This window comes from Artemia franciscana, unplaced genomic scaffold (assembly GCF_032884065.1).
Source record: "Artemia franciscana unplaced genomic scaffold, ASM3288406v1 PGA_scaffold_56, whole genome shotgun sequence".
Taxonomy (NCBI): Eukaryota; Metazoa; Arthropoda; class Branchiopoda; order Anostraca; family Artemiidae; genus Artemia; species Artemia franciscana.
In genome coordinates this window covers 502,204-519,133 of record NW_027062696.1, presented here as the reverse complement: position 1 = coordinate 519,133, position 16,930 = coordinate 502,204, and the positions used below count along the sequence as shown (strand labels likewise).

Here is a 16,930-nt window from a genome sequence, read left to right as displayed (position 1 = left end):
CAGCGAAATTATATTCCTTCCATAGCTTGTAAAATTGAAAAATTTCAAAGTTCGGGATAGAATTGTAGAAAATCTCTTTCTCAGTCCAATTGCGAATAGTCCAGTCTTCTGCGTCGCGTGTATGCCTCGTGTAAAGCAATATGTCAAACTTTTTGGGAATAGAAAAAAAAGAAGCGAGTATCGGCATAGTTATTGTTGATCGTAAATACAACTTAAATAAAGAAGAAAAAAAAATGTTGGCAGTATTTAATGCAAATTTTAGTGAGTTGATAATGCATTTAATGCAGCTCCTGCAGATATCTTACAAATTTAAAAACAAACGAAAAACTTGAAAAATGTATCTTTGGGTGACATTTTTTCTGAAGTGATATATTTCGACTTTTCTGTATGAGTGGTGGGGGGGGGGAGTGGATTTTGTCATTTAAATGGCCTTAAAAAGCTCACTTGACGAAAATTTAATAATTTACAGCACATTAATGAATCAAGTTCTAATTTGTGTGTTGGCCGAGGTATTATAGCAGTTTATAATGAACCCTAAAATCAATTGCATACGTTTTTCATAGCAAAATTAAAGAACTCATACTTAGCTTTAGTATACTTTAGTTCGCTTCTGTAATAATAGCAAAAAAAAAGTCAAACAAAGGGCAAGCATCTACAATATTACAAAGACACTTAGGTAAAAAAAAAAAAAAAAAAAAAAAAAAAAAAAAAAAAAAAAAAAAAAAAAAAAAAAAAAAAAAAAAAAAAACACACACTAGAAAATCAAAAGAAGAAGACACACCACACACTTAGATAAACTTACACACATTATATTCTTAATTCAGTAGCAGCACTGTTTGTTATTATATTCTATTCAAGCAGGATCAGTTTTGAATTGTCCTATCGTGAAAGGGATTATTTTTTATTTTGTGTAGTTTCTATACCTCATGGAAAGGTGAGTAGTATATTTGGAGGGTATCTTTCGAAGGGAGTTTGTCCCTATGTCGGATAGTTACAACCAAAGTTAAGAAATTTGATTTTCAAACAGTTCGTGGTAACGAATTGTAGTAAGGAGCGACCCGGCTCAATAGTAACCAAAACTCTAAAAAACGGAATTTTGTTACCAATAGTTACATCAAAAGAATTGCATTTTAAAGCTGACTTTAAACATATAAGTTTCATCAAGTTTAGTCTTACCCATCAAAAGTTAAGAGCCTGAGGAAATTTGCCTTATTTTAGAAAATAGGGGGAAATACCTCTTAGAAGTGATAGAATCTTAACGAAAATCACATCATCATATTCAGCGTATCAGAGAACCCTACAATAGAAGTTTCAAGCTCCTATCTACTAAAATGTGGAATTTCGTATTTTTTGCCACAAGATAGATCACGGATGCGTATTTTTTTTCAGGGGTGATCGTATCGACCCAGTGGTCCTAGAATGTCGCGAGGTGGCTCATTCTGACAGAAATTAAAAGTTCTAGTGCCCTTTTTAAGTGACCAAAAAAATTGGTGGGCACCTAGGCCTCCTCCCACGCTCATTTTTTCCCCAAATTCACTGGATCAAAATTCCGAGTTAGCGATTTGGACAAAATTTAAGCTTTAGTGTAAAGAGCGAGGTATTGACGAGGGGGCAAACCTCCTCATAAACGTAGTAAAAACGTACGAATATAGAAGTTCGCTACGTAAGTTAATTCGCAAGTTACTTTTATTTTTACTAATAAAAACGTTCGTGAAAAATTAAAATTCTAGATGCCTTTTTAAGCAACCAAAAAACTTGACGGGAACTAGGCCTCCTCTCCCGCTCCTTTTTTCTCAAAATTGTCCGATCAAAACTATGAGAAAGCCATTTAGCCCAAAAATGAATTAATATGCAAATTTTGTTTTAATTATTCATGTGCGAAGAGCCAAAATCAAAACGTGCATTAATTCAAAAACGTTCAGAAATTAAATAAAAAAGACAAGTTTTTTTTTAACTGAAATTAAGGAGCGACATTAAAACTTAAAACAAACAGAAATTACTCCGTATGTGAAAGGGGCTGTTCCCTCCTCAACACCCCGCTCTTTACGCTGACGGTTTTCACTGTTTTAAAAAGTAGAGTTGAGAGAAAGAGTCAAACTTTAGCTTAAAGAGCGGGTTGTTGAGGAGGGAACAGCCCCTTTCATATACCGAGTAATTTCTGTTTGTTTTAAGTTTTGATGTCGCTCCTTACTTTCAGTTAAAAAAACTTGTTTTTTTTTTTATTTTAATCTGTAAACTCTGGGAGCCCTTTTCTTGAAACTAACGTTTTGAACCTAGTATATTTTCGCACTGAACGCTCTATTGGGATTAGAGGTGGCCTTAGGGGTAATTTGTATGCTATAACATTGTTTAAGTGCCTCTCCCCTGAAGGGTTTATTGAATCTACGTAAAAGCTGTAACTATGAATTCTGCATTTTTGAAAGTCTAAAAATGAACATTCCTCTTTCTGTTATAGTAAAACATTGCATGTTTTTTGGCTACTGAATTATTATCTCTACTAATTATAGATTTAGGCACTATTTTTTTCAACATCTTTATTTAGAGTTTTAGTTCATTTAGAGATAGAAGCTGTTTGGAAAAAAAAATCTTGGAACTGTTTTACCAAATAGGTTGTCACAAAAGATCAGGAATAGCGATGCTTGATTTAAAAAAAAAATAAAATTCCCCTGAGTTGTCATACCGAATATATTGTTGGCAAAAACAATTCTTGGGACTGTTATACCAAGTAGGTTGTCATGAAAATCAGGAATAGCGAGGCGTGATTTTCTAAAAAAATTCCCCTGAATTGTCATACCGAATATATTGCTCGCAAAAAGTCAGAAGAGAAAGGGTTTGTTTAACTTATAACTTTGATTTTTAGTACCTTTGCTTCGTCTATTTGCTTCATCATTCATTTCTATTATTTCTTCTTCTTTTTTTTGTGAAATTCGTATCAAGATAACCTAACTATTTTTAAAAGAAATACAGTGCCAGGTTATGATGGTTTCAAACGTACCGTCGCTTGTCCTTTCGTACTAAGATAAAACAATAAGGCGATGATTGATGTTATTTCATTTTCATGAATTTTGTACGCAGAGTAAAAACTTTTTTTGTGATATTCAGAGCAAAACAAAATAATCGCCCATAGATCCTCAATTCTACCACTATATATTGAAAGTGGAAATAAAAGAAAGTTGCATGGCATTCTAATTCTAGCTTATTTTGTTCCTTCATCTATCTTTTACAGTTTTGGGGAAAAGAACCTGTTGAAAGAGTCTCCATATTATCACAGCATGACCGAAACATTCCCAGCTTTTCATGAAATATGCTATTTCCTGGTAGCAGATTCACAATGTGGAAAAATAGATGGGAAAAGAAGTCCTTCGTGGGAAACCGTTGCTAAACCTTAATAAAATCAAATTTGTAAACGAGAAAGGCTTTCGTGGAAAAGAATTTTAGCTCAAACATTGACATGTTTGAGATAATGTATGAGCACAATATCAGTGTGCTCATTCTTAGATATATAAGCGTAAAACAGGCTCATAAGTGTCATTTCAATTGTGGCGAAGCCTGTCAAGGCCCACCCGTAGATCCTCGACCATATTATTATTTATTGAAATGACAAATAAAAGCAAGTTGCCTAGCATTATTTTTTTGTTTATCTTTTGTAGTGTATGGGGAAAACAACTTGTTGGAATTTCTTACTTTATTAAAACCTAGACGCATTAAGTCTAATATGTTTAAACTTAGATTAAATCAAAGTACGTTATTAAGGATGCAAAGTCTAACACTGACATAGATTCGATTATATTTTTAGAGCTGATAAACTGTAAAAAAGATTTTAAAAGAAATTGAAACATCACTGCAATCATCCTTAGTGGAATAATTATAAAACTGACTCAAACTGTCAGTTTGAAATATTCTGACTTTACTTTTATGGTGAAGAATTTGACGTCTGTTTGACAGTAGATCCCGAACCCTACCGTTATTTATTGAAAACAGAAATAAAGTCGTCTCATATTATTCCTTAGTATATCTTTTGGAGTTAGGGAGAAAAGAACCTCTGGAAACAATCTCCAATTTGTCACAGTATGACCAAAAACATTCCCAGCTTCTCACAAAATCAACTATTTCTGCTATAAATTCATTATGTGGAAAAATAGCAAGTCTTTTGCGGAAAACAAGTCTTTTGTGGTAAACTATTGCTAAACCTAAACAAAACCATGTAAACGGGAAGACTTTGATGAAATGATACAGAGTAACGAGGATTTAAACGTAAACAGGAATGTAAAAAAAACATTTATAGTGGTAATAAAACTACAAAAATACTTCCAAAAAGTAAACTACTGGGGGACACAATCCTTAGATATATAAGTGTAAAAAGCTTTTAAGTTTCAATTTGAAACCTTTTGGCTTAACCTCTTCGGTGAGGTATTTGACCAGTCTCTTAACCTGTATGTTTTCACCTAATTGTACTTGGTGTTATAAATATCGATATAAACGATATTTATAATTGTTATAAATATCGATATATCGATATAAATTCCAGTTTCCCCTGTTGTTGACTAGCTTTTTTTTATCGTTTACCCTGTAATTCAGTTGACTTGGTAATTTGAAGCTCAGAAAGTACCAGTGTTTTCGTATGCTACTACTACTCACAAGAGATTGCATCACTAGATTGCATTTACTCTTTGCACTTTATAACTTTATTCTTAACTCGCTCCAGGCAAATGAATGGTTTTACCTAAACGTCAGTCAACCATCTTCACCTTTCTTCCATTATAGCTAAGAAAATTGCCAGTTGTGAAAACTTTCTTTGGACATTTCCCCTAGAAAATATTTTCTAGACCGACGCTTCAATACTGTAACAAGTTAGGCTCAAAACCAAAGAAAGGATAATACTATATGTGCCCGTCCCCCTTGTGGATGTCTGTTCATAACATTATGTCTTAAAACCAGATTCGAATATGTCACTCTTATCTCAGCCGTGGTATAAAGCCACGTATTATCTCAGTAAAGATATAGTTCACAAAGGCATTTACCCATAGCATAATATAAGTAATATTTCAACGCTCTGCCCTATTTGGCTGTTACACAATTATAGGCTCCTTTGAAATGACACGAGTAATTACAAAACAGTAAAACGCAAGTTAAAGTCATGACTCGTGAGACTTCGATAAAACTGTGCCAACCGTGCCTTTACACTAGTTTGAGATCTTTAACTGATCAAGTGTGTTTATACTTAATATGTTTAATAGCCTAACTAGGAGAGTTTGGGGTATTAGACCATTTCAACGCCCAAAATATGAAAGATGTGCTAAAGACTTTGAGTTTTTTTTATCATTTTCATGATTGAACACCCTCGCTTAGAGAAAAATTTTAGCTACATCCCCTCCAAATACTACTTCCCAAGAAAGGGGGACCGTTTTGTTCCCAAAGTGATGTTTAGGCTACAATTTTTGTCACCACAAGAGAGAACAATACCATTATAAATAGCATTAGACTAATGCTAATTGAGCATGATTAGTTTGACCTGACAAAACTCAGTATTTGCTAAAGTTTGTTAGAAAAAAAGTTCAAAGAATTCAGATTTATTCTTATGTAAATGGCTTAGTATCTTATTTTTAATAAGAAAAAAAACTCGCACAATTATTTTAAAATGTTTAGAAAGCAATCACACGACACGCTGACAAGCTTACGCAGAAGGTATGCAACCCAATGATCGCAATTCGCTCACGCTTTTTCATTATAGTCCGATACCTAAAAAAGAAGAAAACAAACAACCCAGTTGCTTTTAACGAGTGCTGAAAATATAAATCATCTTTTTCTTTGTAATAGAACGGCTTATGAAACGTCATCTGTGTCCAAGGTAACTGAAAGCCCGTAGATGCGAAGGTAGATAGTTAATTGATTTGTATTTCAGTATTGATTTCAGCATTGATTTAGTCTTTGAACTGTGAGGACCCAAACTGGATTTAACTCTGAATCTAATTGGATTGCGCGACTAGTGAAATTGAGTACAGTAAGAAATTAAGAAATATTATTAATCTTGAGGATTAAAAGAGCGTACTCTCGCCTTAAATTAAGTGACAATTTAAAGAACTTTTAATATGGATTCAGTATTAAATTAAAAGTCTGTTTTCAGACTTTACAGCTATATGTTTTGAAGGAGTGACCTCTGGGGGAATATAAGCAATTACGCTACGACAAAGTTGGGAGAAGAAAAATAAGCAGAAGAGGGGTGAGAGAGTTGTTTGTAAGAGCCGTGGTACCCGCCGGGTTTGCCTCTTAAATTGCGGGGACAAGGTACAGCCTCCAACGTTTCCTTTACTTCTCTTGCAAGTGAAGTTTTTTTCTTCACTTCATACTTTTTGCGGTTTATTTTTTGCCACCTTAAAATGCCAAAGTTTAGGCAGTTCGACTTGGTTTTAGTCCACTTTGCAGGATATCCTCTCTGGCCATCAAGAATAATGAAAGTTACAACTGAGGGTGACGGAGATTCCAAATACCTTGTTTTCTGCTACGGTCAGCATAGTGAATATATAGTCGCTGAGTCAACTATCACGTCCGAAAAGGCTAAATTCCAACAGGCCTCAAAAAACAAATCAAAAGGAGTAGATAAAGCTTTCGCTGAGTTACAGTCGATGCCCGATATATATCGTAGAAGTAAGACTTTTGCCGCTATGAATCTTACTCTGGCTGACCCTGAACCTGCGACTTCAGGTCTACTTGGCCAAGTGGCTACGGTGCAGGCTGAGTTGGAAAAAACGAAGTTGAGTCTAAAAAATGATATAGCCCGTAAAGTAGCGGAAATGGCTACTGGTGGTGGCTCTGCGGATACAATTGTCAGCGAAGTGTACGACTCTATTGCGGTTGAATATAATCCTAAATTTGAAAAGCTTGAAAAATCACTCAAAACCCTAAAAACACTTATCGAAAATCTTAAGGAGCGCGTTAATCGCATAGAGATGAGGCTTGATGATTATGACCAAGAAGTTCTGCTTAATAGTCTCGTAATCCATGGAATGAAACAACAGCCAGGTGTTAACCTGAATACCACTGTGATTGATTTGGTTAAGCAGAAGTTAGGTGTTAGTGATATAACGGATAGTCATATTACAAGCGTATTTCGATTCCGGCAGAATATGATCAGTGCAGATGGTTCTGGTAAAGTAGCTCCCATAATGGTGAAGTTTCAGAGCAAAGATATTGTCCGAAGAGTCTTCAAAGAAAAAGCAAAATTAGCGCGTACCGGTGTATACATCACTGAGGCTTTAACAAAGCGTCGAAGAGACATTTTGAACATGGCGAGAGACAAATTTGGTGTGAAGTATGTTTGGACAGATTATGGTAATGTCCTTGTGGAAAGGCCAAGCGACCCTTCCGTTCGCAGAATAAGGTCACTTGTTGATTGCATGTGATTTTGTTGATTTATTTATTTTTTTATTAAATTTTCTTTTTTTTTTATCTCATTTTTGTTGATTAAATTTTTTCCCACAGCAAGTTAAAGAATCAGAAAGTCTGCCTCAGCTAAAACGTCGCCTCAAGCCCATCTTCTGAACAATTAGTAATGTTGAGTATTTTAGATTGAGAGAAGGGTATCTCCCCCCATTTTGTTAAATTGATCATTAGTTTTTGTTTTGTTTTCTTTTTTTGTGTTTTTTTCCTTTTTTAGTTTATTTATCTTATTTATTTTTCTTTTTGATGTAAGTGAAATATTTTAAAGAAATAGATCGTATTCGATGTCAGCTATGCTTACAGGCCATTGCGGCCTATTTTTTTAGCTGATGAATGAAAGTTTATTGTATTGTTTTTTGAATAAAATTACCTACCTACCTACCTTAGTTTATTTTCATGCGTTGGCAATAGTTTGAGTTATATCGGATTAAGCCTACATTTTTCAGTAATCGATTGTTGCTTGTGTCAAATTTTGGTATATTTAGCAAATTTATGTACTCACATTAACATATATAAATAATCTTTTTACTTTCATTCTCTGCATAACAGCAGTAACCAAGAATATGTCAACATAAGGGAAATGAACGTGAGTCGTCCTTTTCGAGTTTTATTTTCAGTAAAAGCTAATTTTTACAGGAAAACAAAACTACAGGGTCTGAAAATGTCTTCATCGGTCTTGTAGGGTTGTGTTTTACATAATTTAAAGGTAAATTGTATTTTTTTGGAGTTATTTCAAAAAATTTAGCTCCGCCAGCGTTTTCGAAGGACGATTTTAGTAATCATCTTTTGATTACTGGATTAATGGTATAGATTGAATTTGTGTAGCTTGAAATCTGAGGGGGGGGGTTGAGTTTTGCTAGGTTGAATGTGTTCGGGCTAAGTTTGCGCGCTTTGAATTTTGATAGATTTTGTGGGTTGAATTAATTTGGATCTAAGTAGCATGAATTTTCTCAAAAGTATGCTTGCCACGAATTTCTTTATTACTCACTTTCGTTAAGCTGATTCTCCTATTAGCAAGCAAGTTTCAGCGGTCTAGAAAAAGTAATGAAAGGCTGACATTTATGTCCCTTATAGCTCTTTCTCCGAGAAGATCTCTCTTTGGCACGTTTATTCATTGAAAAGTTTGTTTCGCCATTTATTTTTCTGGGAAAACATTTTTCAAATAAAGTTCATTTAGCCAACGTTTTTTCTATCAGCTATCCGTAGAAGTGAGAAAATGCCTCGTCTTCGTTGCTCAAATGAAAAAAAAATTAATATAGGAAAATTGGGGTTTACCTCTTCCTTTGTTTGAATTTATTACGGTTTTAAAATATTGAAGATGGTTTTGTTAAGAGGATTCTTGTCGAAACCCATTTTCTCTTCCTCTTCGACCTTTCCTTCGCTTGCCTTTCCACACTTTATCAACAACCCTTGTTGCTATGTGTATTTCTAAAATTTAGCTCTGTCTGGTTACCAAAAGACTGTATTTCCGAACAGTAACTACAGTTGATTGTCATAGTTTATTTTGGTCCAAGTCAAGAAATTCAGTTAATTTGTTTCAAAGAATGTTCCTTCTCGATAGGAATTTTGGGTCTTGGAGGACTTACGTCAAAGCAAGCTAGGTTGTCCCCCCTGATCCGTCCTTTTTTTGCATATAATTAGTTCATATGATTCGCTGATTGAAGTCCTGATTGAATCCGCTGATGAAGTCCGCTGATTGAAGTATATATATATATATGTATATATATATATATATATATATATATATATATATATATATATATATATATATATATATATATATATATATATATATATATCTATATATATAAAAATAAGTTGTCTGTGTGTGGATCTGTGGATGGATCAGGTGACGTCATGTTTCGGCTGACGTCATGAAATTAGTTGCCATCATTTTTGCTTTGAAGGTGACGTCATTCAAGTTATATAAGACATATGTTCGCCGTCATGTTTCGGCTGACGTCATGAAATTAGTTGCCATCATTTTTGCTTTGAAGGCGTGACGTCATTCAAGTTATATAAGACGTATGTTCGCGTAGAATTCTATTAATGCTTAAGTTTATAATGACTGATGAAAATGCTCAAAGAGTCTATGCCAAAAAACTTGCTGCTGATAGAGAAAGTCAGAAAAGAAAGCGTGCCGAGGAACTACCAGAGCAACGCGAAAGCAGACTTGCTGCTAAAAGAGAAAGTGAAAAAAGAAGGCGTGCCGAGGAACTACTAGAGCAACGCAGAAGCAGACTTGCTGCTAAAAGAGAAAGTGAAAAAAGAAGGCGTGCCGAGGAATCAAAAGACCAGCAGGGAAACAGGCTTGAGGCTGATAGAGAAAGAAAGAACAGAAAGCATGCCGAGGAACTACCAGAGCAACGCAGAAGCAGACTTGCTGCTAAAAGAGAAAGTGAAAAAAGAAGGCGTGCCGAGGAACTACTAGAGCAACGCAGAAGCAGACTTGCTGCTAAAAGAGAAAGTGAAAAAAGAAGGCGTGCCGAGGAATCAAAAGACCAGCAGGGAAACAGGCTTGCTGCTGATAGAGAAAGTAAGAAAAGAAAGCGTGCCGAGGAATCAGAGCAATCTGAAAGTTATCGCCTGGCATTCAGGTACAACCCAGTCGATGATTATAGCTTGAGTAGATGTGTTCAAATCGGGACAATGTCTAAAATTTGTCCCTATTGCAAGGCCTTGAAATTCAATGGTGAAACAATGGGAATGTGTTGCGCCTCAGGAAAAGTTAAACTTCCTCTATTGGCTGCACCACCAGAGCCATTGAAGACTTTCCTTACTGGAACTACGTCAGAATCTAAGCGTTTTTTGTCAAAAATCAGACAATACAACTCATGTTTCCAAATGACGTCGTTTGGAGCCCAAATCGAAAATCCAGATCAATTTATGTCTACTTTCAAAGTAAAAGGGCAAATTTATCATAAAGCAGGGTCCCTTCTACCATTCTCAGGCGAGAATCATAAATTTTTACAATTGTACTTCATCAGTGATAGAAATTCTGAATTGAATGCACGTTGCGAAATTTCTCCCAACGTTGAAAGGACAATCGTTTCCCAATTGCAACATCTTTTCCACGAAAATAATAAGTTAGTGCGTCTGTTCAAAACAGCCATCGATTTGATGCCTACTGATACTCATAAAATTGTTATTTCCGCTGACAAAACGCCTCCTGGCCAACATGTGCGTAGATACAATGCTCCGACTATCGACGAAGTGACAATCGTTATGGTCGGTGATCAGTTTTTACCTCGAGATATTATTCTACATAAGCGAAACGCTCAGTTGTTAAGAATTGCTGAAACTCATCGATGCTACGATGCCCTACAATATCCTATCATTTTTTGGGATGGAGCCGACGGCTATCACTTTAATATTAAATTGATGAATCCAGCCACTAACAAAGAAATGAATAAGAAATGCAGTGCAATGCATTATTATTCCTATAGACTAATGATTCGGCAGGATGAAGAAAATTATATTTTAAAATGCCGTGAATTGTTTCACCAATTTATGGTTGATATGTATGCTAAAATTGAATCAGAACGTCTGCTATATATCCGCCTGAATCAGACCAAGCTCCGCTCTGAACAATACATTCATTTGCGAGATGCAGTGGCGACTCAGGGAATGGTCGATTAGCAATCACCATCAACAAAGCTCAAGGGCAATCATTAGAATCATGAGGTATAGATCTGAATACGGATTGTTTTCCCATGGACCATTATATGTTGCATGTTCAAGAGTCGGTAAACCTGACAATCTATTTATATGCACAGACAATGGGACAGCAAAGAATGTTGTATATTCGCAAGTTTTACGTAGTTAAAAACACACATATATATATATATATATATATATATATATATATATATATATATATATATATATATATATATATATATATATATATATATATATATATATATATATATATATATATATATATATATATATATATATATATATATATATATATATATATATATATATATATATATATATATATATATATATATATATATATATATATCTATATTCACAGGTGGGACATAGGGACACAACTACAATGGCGCGTAACTAATATGGCGCGTAACGACTTACGCGCGCGGGGGGGCTTGGGGGGGTTGCGCGAAGCGCCCCCACCAACTAGGTGTTGGGGTGGCGCGAAGCGCCACCCCAACAGCTAGTATATATATATATATATAAAGATGCTCCATAGCCAGGTGCCTAGTACGTCGACAGTCTAATGTGGGCGGTTCAGTAACTGGGTCTATTTTACAGGGACAGTTAGCAAGGAGGCCGACGTCCCCCTGGCAAACTCATCCATCCTCCCCCTCCCTCACCTCCCTTCCAGAGAACTACTTCTGTATTTATCTGAAGGTTCTGTGAGGGTTAGGATGTTTTGGCATCAAAATGCACCCTTTGAGTAATCTGCCTCCCTCCCCAACTACAAACGATCAGAGAACCCTACTGTAGAGGTTTGAAGCTCTTTTCAGCAAAAATTCCTTTTTGCTGAATGATTAACCAAAGAATGATTACGAATATGTGCTTTTTGTTTTTTTTTTTTTTTTTTTGTTTCCCCCAGGGATAATCGTATCGAGTGGAGAATCCTAGAAGATCGGGAGAGGGCTCATTCGAACAATTTAGTTTCCCTTTTCAGTGACCAAGCAGATTGGAGGGCAACTATCCGCCTTTCGACGCCCCCTTTTTTCTTTAAATACACCCGATTAAACAATATTTGATTAAAATTTCTCTATCGTGTAAGATTGAGCATCCACAGAGTGTTAAAAATGGATACCTCGAAATGTCGATCAGATGTCCTAAAAGGTAAAAAAGGGAACAGATGTCTGCCTAATATAATCAAATTTAACATGCCCTTTTCAGTGACAAAATTTAAAAAGGCAGAAAGACAACGCGGAAAGTTAAAAGAAGTAATACTAAAATTATAAGAATTAAAAATTTCTAAAGTATCCTTGAGAAGGGAAAAGGATTTTACTCAAGGAAAAATTCTTGAGAAAGCCTCAAGAAAACATGTTCACATTTTCTGAGCGAAAACAAGAAAGAAACAAACCAGTTAAAAATAAAAAGGCAAAAAAAGGCGACGCGGAGAATAAAAAGATATAAAACCACAAATTGGAAGAATTAAAATAGCTTACAGTGTTGAAATAGCTAACAGCTATTTCCCGAACCCTACCGTTATTTATTGAAAACAGAAATAAAGTCGTCTCGCATTATTCCTTAGTAAATCTTTTGGAGTTATGGAGAAAAGGACCTCTGGAAACAATCTGCAATTTGTCACAGTATGACCAAATAGCTTTCCCATCTGGATGCTTTTCTTGAGGCGGATTGATTGAACAATTAGGACACAACCATCTATCAGTCCAAGTAGCTGCATCAATTTTTGCACACTTCAGTTCCTGCGTGAAATGAACAATTGCACCCTCCGCATTTAACTGAGGGGAAAACACTCTTGGTGTGCATTCAGGATAGACTATTCCTTGTCTAATCACAACCATATCTTCTAATTTTTTCTACACCGAGAGGCTAATAGCCTGAAAGATAAATCTCAGGCTGTTCACAGGTTGGATGCTAGATGAGAACAGAAGACCGGACTTTACCCGGGTCCCGGAATGGCAGGCTCGTATATATTTAATTATCTAATTATCCATCAGCATAATCGTCTCGTTATTCCTTATTTTTAAGGAATAAGTTGTCAAATCAGCAATTTCAATTGAATTAAGAAATTCTTGCTTGAATTTAATTCTTCCATGCTGTTAACGCATCAAAGAATCATCCATTATACAGGACTTGTTTTCTCCTGGGTTTCGTTGTGATTCTCACAGTTGCTTCGCTTCTAACTGCAGATCTCCTTTAAAATTTGGTTTGATCATCCCTGTCGCTTTTCTAGTAACCATATATATATATATATACTACTACTACTACTACTACTACTACTACTACTACTACTAATATCTCACTGCAGCACCAAGCCGCTTGAGGCCAACACAGCTATACACACTCCTCCTCCAACCTAATCTATTTAAAGCCTCCCTCTTTACACCCTCCCAGGAAGTTCCCATTTCTTTTAAATCTTTATTTATGACATCCTCCCAACCCAGACAAGGACGACCTGCTTTCCGTGTAGCCCCAGACGGTTGGCCAAAAAGGACAATCTTCGGTAATCTGTCATCCTTCATCCGTAGAACGTGGCCTAGCCATCTCAACCTTTCTTTCATTATAGCCCCAGAAAGCGGGATTGAACCACACTTTTCGTACAACCTACTGTTTGAAATACGGTCAGTCAGCCGGGTACCCAGAACAATCCGTAGGCAATTTCTCTGGAAAACATTTAGTAAATTTTCATCTGCTTTTCGGAGTGCCCATGCTTCAGAGCCATATTTGACCACTGTCATCACTGTAGCTTCCAATATTCTAATCTTGGTTTGTAGGCTTATCTTTCTATTCTTCCAAATTTTTTTTTAACTGTGAAAAAACACCCTGAGCTTTAGCTATTCTACTTTTAACATCTTCACTGCTCCCACCATCTTTACTAATAATACTACCAAGGTAACTGAAGCTCCCAACCTGATCAATCTTTTCGTTACCTAATGTCACCTGTTCATCTTCACTTATTCCTAGCCTTAGTGACTTAGTCTTCTTAACATTAATTTTCAAGCCTATATATATATATATATATATATATATATATATATATATATATATATATATATATATATATATATATATATATATATATATATATATATATATATATGTTGTCCTTTCTGTGTATCTTTGCACACCCTAAAACAACACTTCTTCATTCTAGGATGAGAAATCAGCGTTTCAGTTGAATTAAAGAATTCTGGTGAGAATTTAGTTCCTCCTTCCTGTTTATCCTTCAAAGACACGTACGCTAAACTAACACGTTCCCTCATTCCATTGTAATTTTGTTGTGTTTTCTAACAGCAGATTTCGTTGTGCAACGTTGCCCTTTGCAATTCAATATGAATTTTGCATGCGTCATCAATACTACAAACGATGCGACCATTCCTAGGGGAAAATGCTGTAATTCTTGCTCTTAAAATGTATAAAATTTTCTTAAGCTCGTGATTTATCTACGACGGTTTTTTTCAGGCCAGAAAATCAGAGGGTGCCAATTTAAAAAAAGAAAAATGTTCCTTCCTGTTTATAAATAATGTAATCAACCTTGGGTTGAAAATAAATTATCTTAAAATCAAGAACTTTTATCATGTTAAGTTTTTAAGAAACCTTTAGATGTAATCTATCTTGCTTACATACCAAAAATTACTACGAAATTAAAGAAAAAGTTTGTTCACAAAATAATAAGTATGTAGTTTTTACAAGTAAATTAAAAATCATGAATTTCTTTAACTCTGGTAAAGATAAGACCCCATTTACCCGTCAAAAAGGGATGTATCAAATACGATATGCCTGCGGTAAGTTATATGTTGAAAAATCTAATATATAAAATATATGTTTAATATGTAAAATATATATATATATATAAAATATATATAAACAATATAAAATATATGTTAAAAAAAATATAAATATATAAATATAATATATAAAATATATTTAATAAACTAATATATAAAATATATGTTACAAAAATCTGTATAAACGTCTGCAACAACACAAGGATAATATAACCAAGGCTTTAAATTCTAACAGGGGTTCTAGTTCTTTTGATTCGACTCTAGGCAGCCGCACTTTCGAAAACGCTGCCATGGAACACTTTTTGAGGACACCCCCCTCATTAGTAACGATTTAGGTATTAACTAACTAAGTTTTTCGAGCAGCAATAAAAGTTAAACTAATGCTTCTTCTTTAAATAGAGATTTGGGAAAACATTCGCTTAACGTATTAGAGGAACATATTCTATTGCAAAATCAACTGTTAACACTAATGAGCTTGTATCCGAAAGACCCTTTATGCTGCCAGTAATGTAAGAACTGTACAAAAAATATGTTCTTCCTTTTTTTCTTTCTTTTTTTTAATGAATTCCCTTGTTTAGTCTTCCTTTTTTTTGTCCTGATTGAGCTTTCTTTAAGTTATGATGCTAGGGCTTCTTTTATTTTGTTAAATTTAATTTTAATTCATTTTTTGATTTTATTGCAAGTCTTATTTTTTATTTATCTGTTCTTTGCTGATGACTGCTCTTACATATAGAGCTTAAATAATTCATTTAGAAAAAAATCTTCACTGTCTTAAAATAATTCCTCGTTGTTCTATGTTTTGTTATTTATATAATACATTATATCACATATAAAACAAACAACAAAAGGTAAAAAAACGAGGAATTATTTTAAGACAATGTACAATTTTTTTAAATTATTTTTTTCTCAAAAATTTCTAAGAAAAAAAAAATCTAAGAGCCGTCACGAGCAAATTACAGATAAAATCATCAACAAACCCTAGTCTGATTTTTCTGTGTATGGAACACACTGTACATTCAAAGCCACAAAATTATATATCAATGTATTTTTTGTTTATATGCGCGTATATATTTTTGTATCTAGTCATTCATCTAATGGAATAACTGATATTTTCAGTACCATATCCACTACAGAAAGTGGACGAAAACTCTCTTTTGCTGCTGTTACTACAGGAAAAGCTGTTGCACAAACAGGAAAAGCTGTTGGTAAGTCTGTTTTATTTTTATACCTATCGCAGTAGATAAATAAAAAAAATCTGAGTTTTTTTTTATCATAGTTTTAGCTATATCAGGTTTGTCCGCTTTATTGAGGAAATATTCTTAAATCTGTAGAATCTTTAAAGACATATAGGATTTAAGCCCTCCAATGTTGAATATAGATTACCAGTATTAAATTTAGATTACACACGAGTTTATTAAAGTTGATAGATTAATCAGACTCACTGTTTTCTTAAATTGACGTAAGTTACGAACAAAGCAACCGTATTTTCTTTAAAAGATGTCTTGAGCCTAAATTATTAGGTCGAACAGCAAAAATGTATTCCAAATAAATTTTAGAATAAAAATGAAACTTGATTTTGGATCAAAACCTGAATTTTTAGGTCCAACAGCCAAAAATGTATTCCAAATAAGTTTTAGAATAAAAATGAAACCTGATTTTTGGATCAAAACCTGAAATTTTAGGTTTAACCACCAAAAATGTATTCCAAATAAATCTGTATACATATATAAAAATGAGTTGTTTGTTTGTGTGTCTGTCTGTCTGTCCGCATATGACGTCTGAATTATTTCATCATATACCAATTCAAAAACGAATGTATTCAAGCTGAAGTAGCTGAGTTGGTAAAGCGTTATGTTCCAGGTTGGCCTTAGCATTAATATAAAAGAAGAAAAAAAACTAAAAAAAGGTAAGAACTACAAAAAAAGACTAAAAAGAAAATACTAAAAAAACTAAAAAAAAAAAACTAAAAAAATGTAAAAAACTAAAAAAGAAAAAAAAACTAAAAGAACAAAAAAAGGAAAAAACTAAAA

At 34.2% G+C, this 16,930-nt stretch overlaps 1 protein-coding gene across 3 annotated transcripts in view; it reads left to right on the top strand.

The window, feature by feature from the left end:
• Positions 1 to 16,930, top strand: part of LOC136042027 (late secretory pathway protein AVL9 homolog) — a 111,333-nt gene that overhangs the window by 83,874 nt on the left and 10,529 nt on the right. For all 3 annotated transcript variants that reach the window (XM_065726885.1, XM_065726882.1, XM_065726883.1), the window contains one exon: positions 16,017 to 16,105. In XM_065726885.1, coding sequence (XP_065582957.1) covers positions 16,017 to 16,105 — 89 coding nt within the window. The remainder of the gene's footprint in view (positions 1 to 16,016; positions 16,106 to 16,930) is intronic.